This window comes from Phlebotomus papatasi, chromosome 1 (genome assembly GCF_024763615.1).
Source record: "Phlebotomus papatasi isolate M1 chromosome 1, Ppap_2.1, whole genome shotgun sequence".
Lineage (NCBI taxonomy): Eukaryota > Metazoa > Arthropoda > Insecta > Diptera > Psychodidae > Phlebotomus > Phlebotomus papatasi.
This window is the reverse complement of record NC_077222.1, coordinates 29,399,887-29,412,340: the sequence shown is the minus strand read 5'-3', so window position 1 is coordinate 29,412,340 and position 12,454 is coordinate 29,399,887. Positions and strand designations below refer to the sequence as shown.

At 35.0% G+C, this 12,454-nt stretch overlaps 1 protein-coding gene across 1 annotated transcript; it reads right to left on the bottom strand.

Moving 5' to 3' along the window:
* Window positions 1–334: 334 nt before the first annotated feature.
* Window positions 335–12,137, bottom strand: LOC129799604 (serine/threonine-protein kinase greatwall). Its single transcript, XM_055843631.1, has 4 exons — window positions 10,659–12,137; window positions 10,446–10,592; window positions 3,844–4,559; window positions 335–513 (listed from the first exon to the last, which is right to left on the bottom strand). Exons 1-4 carry the CDS (start codon window positions 11,906–11,908, stop codon window positions 458–460), a joined length of 2,169 nt encoding a protein of 722 aa, XP_055699606.1. The 5' UTR covers window positions 11,909–12,137; the 3' UTR covers window positions 335–457.
* Window positions 12,138–12,454: the final 317 nt, after the last annotated feature.

Genomic DNA, 12,454 nt, shown 5'->3' with positions numbered 1-12,454 from the left:
AAGTGCGATAGAAGACGCTCAAAGGTGGAAGGAAGGGTATTGTTGAGTTGCCAAAGTGAAGCAATATCCACCCAAACCACTCATCATAATAACATCCCATTTTGGGGGCCCTTTCATGGTGAACATCAACTCGCTTTCAATTCAATCTCCATCTTATTGAGCGTGTCAATTGGCCACATTAGATTTATACTCCTTCACGCACAATTGGCAAGTCTTATTCACATGTACAATTGAGATGTTAAATCACGCTTCTCATCCATCATAAACCATGAAATATTGCTGACTTTTTCTCCCATTTATTGTTATTAAAATTTAAAAAAAAATAGACACAAAGTTGTTGAGAGAAAAAAAGGAACGCAACTCTTTATTATGTCTTTAACTCCTTTTAAATTAATTACTAACAAATTGACGAAAAACATCTTTTGCAACTTACATCAACAAAGAGGCGTCACATCTTTCACAGTTTTTCTCCATCGAAGTTCGACAATTTCAGATGTTGCATCACGTTTCGAGCTGCAAAAATTGACGAAGAAAGAAAATGTTTCAAGCATTACTTTTTATTCAATAAAAAAGAGTTCTAAAAATGGAAAATAAAAAATTTTAATGCTTCTTTATTATGAGATTACAATGGAGATCAACGCTCTTTTAGGAGTTTTAATAATTAATTACATACAAAAAAAAATAAGTGTCCCGATTTGCGTTTGTAAATTTGTTTGCTTAATACCACTCTTGATATAAATCTGCATTATTTTTCCATCTGGCAATTCTTTATTATTGCAAAAGCTAATTGAAGGTGTTATCTTTGTAAAACGAACATATTTTTTAGTACTTTACTGTTCTCAAGTGCTTACAATTTAGTTTTCTTTGTAGTGGTTCCTGTCACGACTGTTCTCTCCTAGCTCTCATCGTCTTCCAAAACCACCAAACAGCCTTGACAAAAACCATTACGGACAAAAGTCGATTATGCAGAAGGACATGAGAGAAGTCATGTACTAAAAAATCCTTATCCCGTTTTCATTTTTCATTAGATTAGCACCGTAAATTTTTTGAATAAAAACGATTTAAATTCAATGGAATGTCAAAGCAAGTTAAATAATGTACTATAAGCATCTGATCTTTCAAAAATAAATATAAGTGTACACATAAGTTTATAAGTGATCTAAAAGGATTGAAAATGATCCATGGAATAGACTATTGAAAACCGCATGAACACGAGAAATGGTCTGAATGGTCTAGAAATTTCTAATCCAGCTGAATAGAATCAGTCAAGAAAGTGTTTATAGAAAATGTCTTTCTATAATCATTCAGGATTTTGGCTCTTTGGAACTTTGGCTATTTGAAATATTGACCTATTCGGGATTTTGGCCCATTCAGGATTTTGTCTCTTCGGGATTTTGGCTTTTCGGGTTTTCGACTCATTTGGGTTTTGGCTTTTTGGAACTTTGGCTATTTGAGATTTCGACGCATTGAGGTTTTGGATTTTTGATATTTTGTCTATTTGGGATTTTGGCTATTTGGGTTTTTGAATCATTCAGGATTTTGGGCCTTTGGAACTTGAGCTATTCGGGATATTGACCTATTAGGGATTTTAGTCCATTCAGGATTTTGTCTCTTCGGGATTTTGGCTTTTTGGGTTTTCGACTCATTTGGGTTTTGGCTTTTTGGAACTTTGGCTATTTGAGATTTCGACGCATTGAGGTTTTGGATTTTTGATATTTTGTCTATTTGGGATTTTGGCTATTCGGGTTTTTGAATCACTTAGGATTTTAGGCCTTTGGAACTTTGGATATTCGAGATTTTGATCAATTCGGTATTTTGGTATATTCAGGATTTTGTCTCTTCGGGATTTTGGCTTTTCGGATTTTCAACTCATTCGGATTTTGACTCTTTGGAACGTTGGCTATTCGGGATTTTGACCTATTCTACATTTTGGCCCATTCTGGATTGTGTCTTTTCGGGATTTTGGCTTTTCGGGTTTTCGACTCATTTGCGTTTTAGGCCTTTGGAACTTTGAAACTTTGTTTATTTGGGATTTTGGCTTTTCGGGTTTTTGAATCATCCAGGATTTAGGGCCTTTGGAACTGTAGTTATTCGGGATATTGACCAATTCGGGATTTTGGCCCATTCAGGATTTTGTCTCTCCGGGATTTTGGCTTTTCGGGTTTTCGACCCATTCGGGTTTTGGCTCTTTGGAACTTTGTCTGTTTGGGATTTTAGCTCTTCATATTTTCGACTTATTCAGGATTTTGGCTCTTTGGAACCTTGGCTATTCGAAATTTTGACCTATTCGAGATTTTGGTCCATTCAGGATTTTGTCTCTTCGGAGTTTTGGTCTTTCAGGTTTTCGACTTATTCAGGATTTTGACTCTCCGAGATTTTTGTTTTTTTTTGGGTAAAATTATCATGTTATTTTTGGCAAGTATTCTACCCCTAATTTAAACGCTGAGACTGACCAAATTCATCTGACAAAGCTTTTCTTTTAAACATATATAGGAACGACAAAATTGGAATTTCAGCCTAAAAGGCTGTTCATAAATTTATATTTGTTGGAACAATTTATATTTTTGCAATAAATTTATATGGTAAAAGTGGCGAAAGGAATATCTTTTCAGAATGATAACTAATTTTACATTTATATTAATAAATCCGAAATGAAATTTGTTATCATTTTATAAAATTCTGAATATATATACTTTTTTATTGCACACTATTTCAACTTTATTTCGCATCAAAAAACATCAAAGAGTATTTCATCTTCAGCCATTGGTAAAATTTCAGAAATGCAATTTTTCAGACATATATCATATTTTAATGATGTTTTAATTGCATATTTATGGTCGGATACCACAATAAATTAATACGTATTGGTTGATTTTGAGCCGCAAAATGTATTACATGAAGCTCCAATATTCGATTTGTTCTGTCAGGACAACATATTATTGGAATATGAAAAATATTTTATTTAATATTTATTTTATCATTTTGTGCAATTCATTAATTAATTTGAATGTTCATAATTTGGTTTTCAATTTGTATATGTAATTTATAATTTTGAATCGAAAATCACCGTAGACAAGAAAGAGATTTAGTTAAAACATTTCGGCTAAAAATTTGAGAATTCGAAATTAGGAACAGTCGCCAGCGCCACCTGCGGTAAAAACAGCGCCCCACGCTGTCAATAAATGTGTCAATGCCAATTTGTTTATTCTTATTCCCAAAGGAAAAAAATCAACAGAGGATTTAAAAATTGCTTTAAAAATTATAACAAAATAAAATTCGAAAAATAATAATTTTTATTAGAATTTAAAACAAATTAATTTAATTTTACTGAACAATATGAAATATTTTTCGAGGACTTTGAAATGTATTTGTTTTTCAAAATATATTAAAACTTTCAATTGTATTTTAAGTATTTTTTAATTAAAAAGAAAATAATGCAAATTGCACAAATAAATTATGAAATCTGTGCACATTTGTTATTTTGGTCTCCGAAACATTAGAAACATTACATTTCTTGATATACGGAGTTCGTTTTTGAACCCTTGAAACCCAAGATCGTTTATGAAGCTGCCCCTGAATTACTCATAATATCAATTTTTCAAGTTCAGAGATTATTTAGACTGACTTGAACGTATTTCTCAATCGATTTTGGAAACTTTAGGTTCGCTGGAAAGGTCTTGAATTCTCTGAAAAGTCTGAACCAGTTTCAATAGGTTTTGAAGCGGTAATAAAGTAATTATGAACCTTATGAACAGAATATTAATTTTTTTAAAACTCAAAATGATCAAACATTTTAAATTAAGCTTAAATTGAACAAAAAATAAATAGAAGAAAAGAACTTACCTTCGAAATATCCCGTATCGAAAGGATTGTCTGGTTTTGGCACAAAAGGAGGTTCCGCACTTTGAATATCGGACCACGTAATATCCTGGAAGAAGATCATTTGCTGAACCTGATTCGCTGAGGGTCTCTGTGATGGTTCCATCGTGAGAAGCGCTTCAACGGCATCCATTGCTTCTTGAGACAGAGCCTCATCATCCTCTGGCCACTCAATATTGCGACATAGAATATTCTGAAATACTTTCTGAGGCGTTTCATCGTTGAACGGCGGAATCCCCGTGAGAAATTCATACAAACAGACTCCCAAGGCCCACCAGTCCACAGCTGGACCATGACCTTTGGACAGCAGCAGTTCCGGAGCCAGATAGTCCGGAGTACCGAGAATTCGTTCATCTGAAGTTGACACTCCTCCTCTTCGAACAGATTTGGGCGTCCGGAAAGGAGTTTGAGTGATTTTCGGTGTTTTCTGCGCAGAAGGTCGAGCAATAGGCGACATCGCAGGTTCATCGTGCATCTTAATTAATCGCATTGGAAGTCGTTCGTGCATCGAACTACTCTTCTTGTGCATTTCCCCTGATGACGGGAGGACAAATCGCGTGCTCTTGATTTTATGCAACAAGCCACCGTCGCGACGGGGAAGCTTTTGCGATGATACCGGTGTCGACACGAGCACATTGCCCAAATTCGCATTAATGGGCATTTCATCGTCAGATAAAGATCTGAAAGGGAAAACTCAATGTCACCGAAAGCAAAGTAAAATAAAATTGCTTCAAAAACTCTCTCGCGTCTTTCAGGACTTTGAGTATCCATCGGATTATTTGGAACCGATAAAAATCCAATTTCATTTTATTTGAAGGACCTTTAGAATTATATCCTCATTTATTTCAATAACAAACTTGAAAAACTGAAAGCTAATGATTTACTCTTTCAGTACATTTTTTTTCATTTTTGCATATTTCTGGATGTTGTATAAACTACAGGGGCCCCAGATTGTGAATATCGGGATTGTGCATATAATGGGACTGTGCAAATATAATTTATGCGTTTTTGCCGTTTTTGCCTACCATAGGGAGCTAATTTGTGAAATTCCCCTGAATTTATGTAAATATTTTTGAGACGGTAAATTCGAAATACGTAAGCAATGAACAGTTGGCGCCGTTGGCGCTGAAAGTTGCTCGAAATATTGACGCCAACATTATTTTGCATACATTGGCGTTTCTGTGACTTATTCAAAAGAAATCTCCTGCTGATATGCCAAGTCCCTGTATGCATTAAGTTATTTCGTGCGGTACTTCTGATTCCCAAAAACATGCGTAATCCCAGGATCCCCAGACCAACTTTTCATTCCTACAAGAAAATGCCCTTCAATCATACTTAGAAACGGTTTTCAAGGTCAAATGTTGGACCTCAAAATTACGACTTTCCACCGCCTGGAAATGGGGAGTACTTTTTTCAATACATCTCCACGTTTCAAACTATTTTTTAGATATTACGCCACGCTGTTTGTCCATCTGTTCGTCTCTGCCGCCCTCCGGTCCGGTCATTGCCACGCCTAAAGGACAAACGGTTATACATAGAGACCTGGGACTTTCGGCGATCCTCCGACCCTACTCCATAAGTCAACCCCGGGACAATGAACATTCCTCTTATCCCCCCTTTCTAATTTAATTTGGGATATGTCATAATCATAAAGATTGTCCAGGCGGACATATCGTCAAGGCTTACAGGGGCTCTAGAAAGCGTATTTCTCAACCGAATAGAGTCATGTTTGGGCTCGCTGGAAAGGTCTTGGAATTTCCGATAAGACTGAACCGATTTCAATCGGTTTTAAACCGGTGATAAATTACCGGTTTCAAGGATATTTCAAGGTTTGAAGGTTTGATTAAAATCTATTTCGGACTCTATTAAAATCTATTTCGAACAATTCAAAAATCTTGAATTGTTGTTTTCTTATACAGTAGACTCTCACTCAATCGGGAATATGGGGCAAAATATCATCCAAATTAACGATAGATTTTGGACGTCAAATCCATTGTAAATTCCACAAAAAGTGCTCAATTATAAAGAATCATGATAAAATAAGAGGAACTACAGCGAATTTGAGCAAATTAGCATCATAATTAAACGTGAAAATTGTCAACAAAATTGTTCGCCCCATTGAAAAGAACCGATTGAGTGAGAGTCTACTGTACTTGGACCGTAAAACCGGTGGCAACATAAATCCCGTGTCTTATGTTTATGCAAACACTACAGTAGACTCTCGCTAATTCGGCTCTTTTAAGATCGGGATACTTTTAAATTCGGGCAGCAGTTAAGTTTGAAAAAAGTTTGTTGACATTTTTCAAGTTCGATTATGATTATCGAATGAAGCAAAAATGCTTAAAATTGCCATGCTTTGTCTCAGTTGTAATGTTATTTTGCATTATTAAGGGGCTTTCATGAAATTTACAGTTAATATGAGCATGTAAACTTAATATGAGTATGCAGGTAAACAAAAAATCGTTGCATTTAAAACAATTTGATGCCCGAATTTCTCTCTAATTCGGGTGACATTTCGGTCCCAAATGCCCGAATTTGAGAAAGTCTAATGTATTTAATGTTATGAATTTTTGATTTTCGTAACTTATTGTAGTGAACTATGACTTTCACGACCATGCTCCGCTCCCCGTAACCTCAAAAATCTAACAGATCATCTAACGGAAATTTCCACAATTTCCGATACTTTCCTTTATCCAAACTTAAAAAATTGGTTGTTGAGTTACTAAATAATTATTAACATTACATTAAATTTTTGTTATTTTTGAAATATTCGAAAAGAACTTTAGTTTATGGCTATAAGTGAAAGTGATTCTGTTTTTTTTTTGTCCAAGCAGAACTTCACTATTGACGTATTCTGTGTCAATATACAAACCTTCTGAGGCCAGAAGTGTGTTTTCTGGACGTAAGGTAATTATTTAAAAATTTCTACAATATTTTTTAAGGTATTACTAGAAAAAAAAATCACAAATTTAAAAAGTTAGATTTTCAAAATGGTTCTAGTATTCTGGCCACAACTGTATATCTTTAATCGGTTGTTATTCTATTGAAATACAATGAATTTGAAAAAAAAACAACAGTATTGAAAAATTCCAGCTCCTTACAACCAAAAATTTCACAACCAAAGATTTGAAAAAATTGAAAATCTTCAAAATTATGATTGCCGCACTATTTAAAATTTTGAAGCGACTTTATCGAAATTTAAATAGCATCTTGAAGGTTATGTTCAGCATAGCCTCGAATTACTAATATTTTTTTTCTTGACTTTTATTAAAAATTCCGACTTTTAAAGAGAAAACCATCCTAAAACATTCAATCTGTCTATCAACTCATCAAATTATATTTAAAAATCAATTTCAAAAATAAATACGAACAAAAATAAAGGCGTTTTCATTTTTGACATTGATTCTCCAAATATGACATAACATCAAAATTTCAAAACAAAAGTTTTTGACCAAGTACAGTGGTGTCTCTCTATTATATGCATAGTTTAGGTACTTTTTTTTGACAGTTCTATCTCTGAATATGCACAACTTTTTTGAAATTCCTAATGGTTTTTTTTCTTTCTTATAATAATTTTTTTTTTAAATTTTTTTTTTAGAATTTCCCGTGTTATTTTAACTATAATATGAGACAGAAAAAATAAAAATATTAAAATTAAAAACGAGAAAAATTAGTTACTAAAAAAATTCCTTTATTTACTTTGTCAAAATGTAAACAAAATGATTTTGAATGCAACCGGCACAAAAGCTGTGCATCGACACGTTATGCATATAGAGAGACACCTCTGTATGACAATAAGGCCCTAATACCACATGGCGAGTCTGACGTTTTTCGAAAATCTAAGGGGCCCGTCAAATCATTGCTCTACCTGCCGATTTTACTCGGAGGTTTTTTGAATTGTAACGGTATATTCTAGTACATTTAGAGAAATTCTGTAGATTTTCGGCAGAATTTCTGCATAGGAAATCTGCATAGTCTCCATTGTCTCAACAAAAATATTGCTGATTTATCAAGAAACTGTAGAAGTTACAAAGAAAATGGTATGCTCTGTTTAACAAGCATTTCCGATTAAACGTTTTAGATGAGTAAAAAGATTCAAGACAAAAATACTAATTTCTTAAAAATCGCCCATGGAATGATGAATGATACAAAAACACGAAATTTAGGTCGAAACTCTGCTTAAAGTTTTCACTTCACTATTCTCTACTTATAACACGGCGTCGCAGAATTCTTTATTTTATATAAACACTGTGATATCACCAAGAATAGCTCTATTGAATTTTGCAAACTTCAGTGAAAAATATTACATCTCTTCAGACACAGCTGTCTGGAAAGTCTGGAATGTAGAAAAATCTTCAGAAAATCGGCAAAATATCTACAGAAATTCGTCAGAGTATGCACCAGGATTCGTCAGAAAATCTGCAAAAATTTCTGACGAATTTTGTCCCAAGCTCAAATAAAATTCGTAGGAATATCTACAGATTTCTCGGCAGATTTTGAGCAGAGTAGATATTTTCTGCAGAAATCTTAAAGATATCTGACGAAATTATCTGACGGGGGGTTTCTCATTTTTACTGACAAGGATTTCTAGTTTCTCGAATTTCGCTATGCAATTTTTCAGGATTTCCCAAAGGAATTTCTAGGATCTTTGGGTTTCGCGAACCAATTTTTACATTTTTGAACTTTTCAAAAAAAAAATGTTTATCAGCCATTGTGAATATTAATGCCCTAGACAGACTTACGGCTTAAGCCGAGAAAAGGCAGAGTAAGAAACTGATGGGAACGTAGTCTGATCATTATTTTGATTATAATTACGTTAAACCGCCTATCGGCTTAAGCCGTATATTAGTATTCCTGAGATCCATAGGAATCTTTTTTTTCCTATTTTTTTTTTAACATATTCCTCTCCTTGAAATGCAAAATAATTTTTATTTTTGTTATAAGACCTCGGGCGCGATCTTGGAATTTCGAACAAGTTGATTTTTTTCCGAAAACAAATTGTATTATAGGGGAAATGCTTCTAATTTTGTCCAGTTTCTTATTTTGGACACTTTGAGGATAACATTGGACACTAAAAATAAATTGATTAAAATGATGGATTTTTATTCCAATATTTGATGAATAATGAATTCTATCTAAATATTTGTTCTTTTTGGAAGATTTTAACACTAAATACGTTAAAATTTGAATATGATTTGAGTTGAAATTGCTTTGTTGAAAATTCAGTGTGAGCAATTGCTTACGAGAAATATGACAGAACTTCGTGGCTTACTTCAGTCTTATTTAGTTTTGGTGAAGTACTAACAAAGTTTGTTCGCTGTTTTTGAGTGATATTATTGAATATTCATTGAATATTGTGTTGATTCACGTTACTGATGATTTGTACATTTGACCTGAAGTGAGATTTGCCTTGTGAATTATATTTTTCGTGTGAAAAATGGGAAATTTTTTAAGACATTCACCAGTGAGGTGATGATTCTTATTTTGGACAGGTGTTTTTCTCACGAAATTTCGTGAAGTTTTAGCTTTTGTGATGACTAGGTTGGACAAATGCCTGGAGAAATAAAGGAGCATCATCTCTACGAAAGAGATGCAGTGAGAAATGCCTTGAAAGGCTCCCGGAAAGGGCAGGGAATGAGCGCATCCGCACGTATTTGGAGTACCGAAGTCAACTCACTTTAATGAATGATATGGAAAGTTTCTGGGCTTCTTGTGACATTCCACGTTTCCCTTACATGACCAGGAAGAGGACTTGGTAAGATTGGTTCATAAAATGAAGAACAATGGGCATCCTGTTGAGGCGGATTATCTGTCCAAATTTACAGACAAGTTGTAAAAATTAATAACCAAGTTGTCCAAAATAAGAGTCAAATTCACCTCTACATATCAATTCATTTTTAAACGTATTAAAACTAATTTTAGTAAAAATGAGATGATAAATAGCTTGCCAAGTTTCTAAACAATCCTTCTGAAAAGAGAGTAACAAGAAAAGTCAATTAGTATTGAAAATATGGCACTTCAAACTTAGGATATCGATGCTTATATGCAGACTGTCCAAAATTATAAGCACTTCCCCTAAATCGGTTTAAATCAGTTATGAATCAGTAAAAAAAAATTGTAAATACTACAAAAATAGAAATTAACAGTCCGAAAAGTTCGAACCTTTGAAACCTTTCATGAATTATCGAAACATTATTTTATTTTTTTTGCGAAAAAGATTATTAAATCCTTTACTACCGATTATTTTCGTAATTTCTCAAATCCTTAAAAACTGACCGAGAATCTTTGAAGATTTGTATTAAACCTCATAAGACTAAGCTAGGCACAGATCTTATCTTAAGCTAGGCACAAGAGATTATTTAACTTTAAAAAATTTTAATTTGCTATTAAAACGGATTTTAGGTAAATTATGAGGGTCAGAAGCAAAATTAACTTGAAAGGGCCCTGCTTATAAAAATAATCCCAATAAAATCGAGTTAAACCTTTATTAGGGCCTTCATTTGTTTTCTAAAATTATAAAACCTTTAAGAAAAATTTTACAACCAAAAAAAGGATCAGGTACTTACATTGGATTGAGAACTCCTTTCAACGGTGACTTCTCTTTCCTCTTCTTGGGCGTGCTGCTGCCCAGATCAATTGTGTCGATCTCTTGGGTGAGCCCTGTGCTGCCCTGATTCTCGCAGCCTTCGAGATGTCGTTTTCTCTTGAAACTCCTGAAACGTTTGAGGGATTTTTAGAAGGCTGCTGCTCCTGCAGGTAAAAGGATTTCTGAGGATTACCTTCTGAAATTTGGATGTTTGAAATTCCGGGAGATATTGAGCACCGGAGATTCAGATTCACTTCCTGCATAACTCCGGGAATAGTCTGAAGTTAGTTCTTCCTTTGTTTTGGCGGGCTGCTCTTCGCTGGGAATATTTGAGAGATCTCCCTTTCGGCTGGAAATGCCAGAATCCTCGGATTCCTTAAACCGTGACAAACTCAAGGAGTTCCTAATTGCCATCTGGAGTTCTGTTTTGTTGTCCCTGGACAAGAAATGGCTTTTGATGAATTTCCTTTTGAACTTGATTGACGGATTATCCTTGCGATTGCCACTTCCGATGCTGGAATTGCAAGTGTAATAGGATGTCAGGGAGTCTGCATTGAGAGTGTTCACTGCACTTGTCACGGTATTTGGATCGATGTTCTCGGTGGAGAAGAATGGCGAGACTCCGGACAATCGACTGTCATCAGCAACGTTTGTGTTGGAAGCAATTGAAGAATCCAGGTCAGTCTCGCCAGAACGATGATTATTGATGATTTTCATGAAGGTGGAAGTGATCGGAGGCTCATCCTCTGATCCCTGTGCCTTCTTTTCAACCGATCCGAAAGACAGATGAGATGTGAGCGAAAGAAGCTGTCCAGGAGTTCGAGCATTGATATTCGGAGAGCAATTTATGAGGTCAGACATCTCCAGATCCCTGCTCAGTTCGATTTTACTCAGCCCAAAGTCCGTGAGCTTCACATGGCCGGAAGCTGAGATGAGCATATTATCCGGCTTAATGTCCCTGTGGACAATTCCATGACTGTGGAGATACTGAAGAGCCAGAGCCACTTCAGCAGCGTAAAATTTGGCACTGGCTTCGTCAAAGAAGCCATACATGGCCAGGAGGGACTTGAGATCCCCTCCAACCATGTATTCCATCACCAAATAAACATAAGAAGGAGTCTGCAGGGAATAGAAGAGATTCACGCAGAAGGGGCTCCTGGACAATGCCAAGGCATTCCTCTCTGTAATCACCTGGCACACCATATTCTTGTTAATCATCTCTGACTTCCTCATCACCTTGATGGCAAACAATCTATCCATATTCCCATCCTTATAGCCCAGGAACACCTTCCCAAACGCCCCTCGACTTATCGGCTTTATAATACAGAAATCCTGAATAGTCGGTGCCTTTGGACTATCGGGTTTTGTGGTAAATTTACTTATAGACCTGAAGACAGTATCTGAGTCCTGCAAGACGTCTTTCTTAGGTGTACACTCCTCCATGATCCACGTTTTTTCTTAGGAAAATTCCACAAAACTAATTTCACTGGATCACTTTAATTTTTCCACGATTTTCACATTAAATAATTGTCCCACGAGACTTTCTACATCACTCGGCAAGAAAATTTTGAAAAAATATCACAAACATTAAGAAAAATTCAATAAAATAACAGTTTCAGGGAAGAAAAACGATTTTCTTGAGCATTCAATTTGACAACATCCAAATAAGACTGAAGTTAGTCAAAGAACCCTGGCGGTTAACTTTGATTTTATCCAATGTTTATCCAAGACACATTCTCGCAGAAATTTAAATTGAATTGAGGGGAAAATAACCGCCGACATTTGTAATCATCATCAACAGGAACCGAACACTAGGGGAGGGTGGGGCAGTTTAACGACGGGGCAGTTTCAATTTTTACATATTCTTCTTATCCCTTTGCAAGGCATGGGATAAAACATTTATGTTATTGAAGAGATAACTGAGACCCATGTTCATAAAAATAATTAATTTCGTGACGCTTCTCGTTTGAATTCTGAAACTGATTTTAT

What these genes read in the sequence shown, in the direction of transcription:
- LOC129799604 (XM_055843631.1), bottom strand. Translation starts at nt 11,908, where the DNA reads ATGGAGGAGTGTACACCTAAGAAAGACGTCTTGCAGGACTCAGATACT. An exon ending in AAACATCCAAATTTCAGAAG is followed by an intron (nt 10,593 to 10,658) that starts GTAATCCTCAGA and finishes CAAACGTTTCAG; the next exon opens with GAGTTTCAAGAGAAAACGAC. An exon ending in CGATACGGGATATTTCGAAG is followed by an intron (nt 514 to 3,843) that starts GTAAGTTCTTTT and finishes CAATTTTTGCAG; the next exon opens with CTCGAAACGTGATGCAACAT.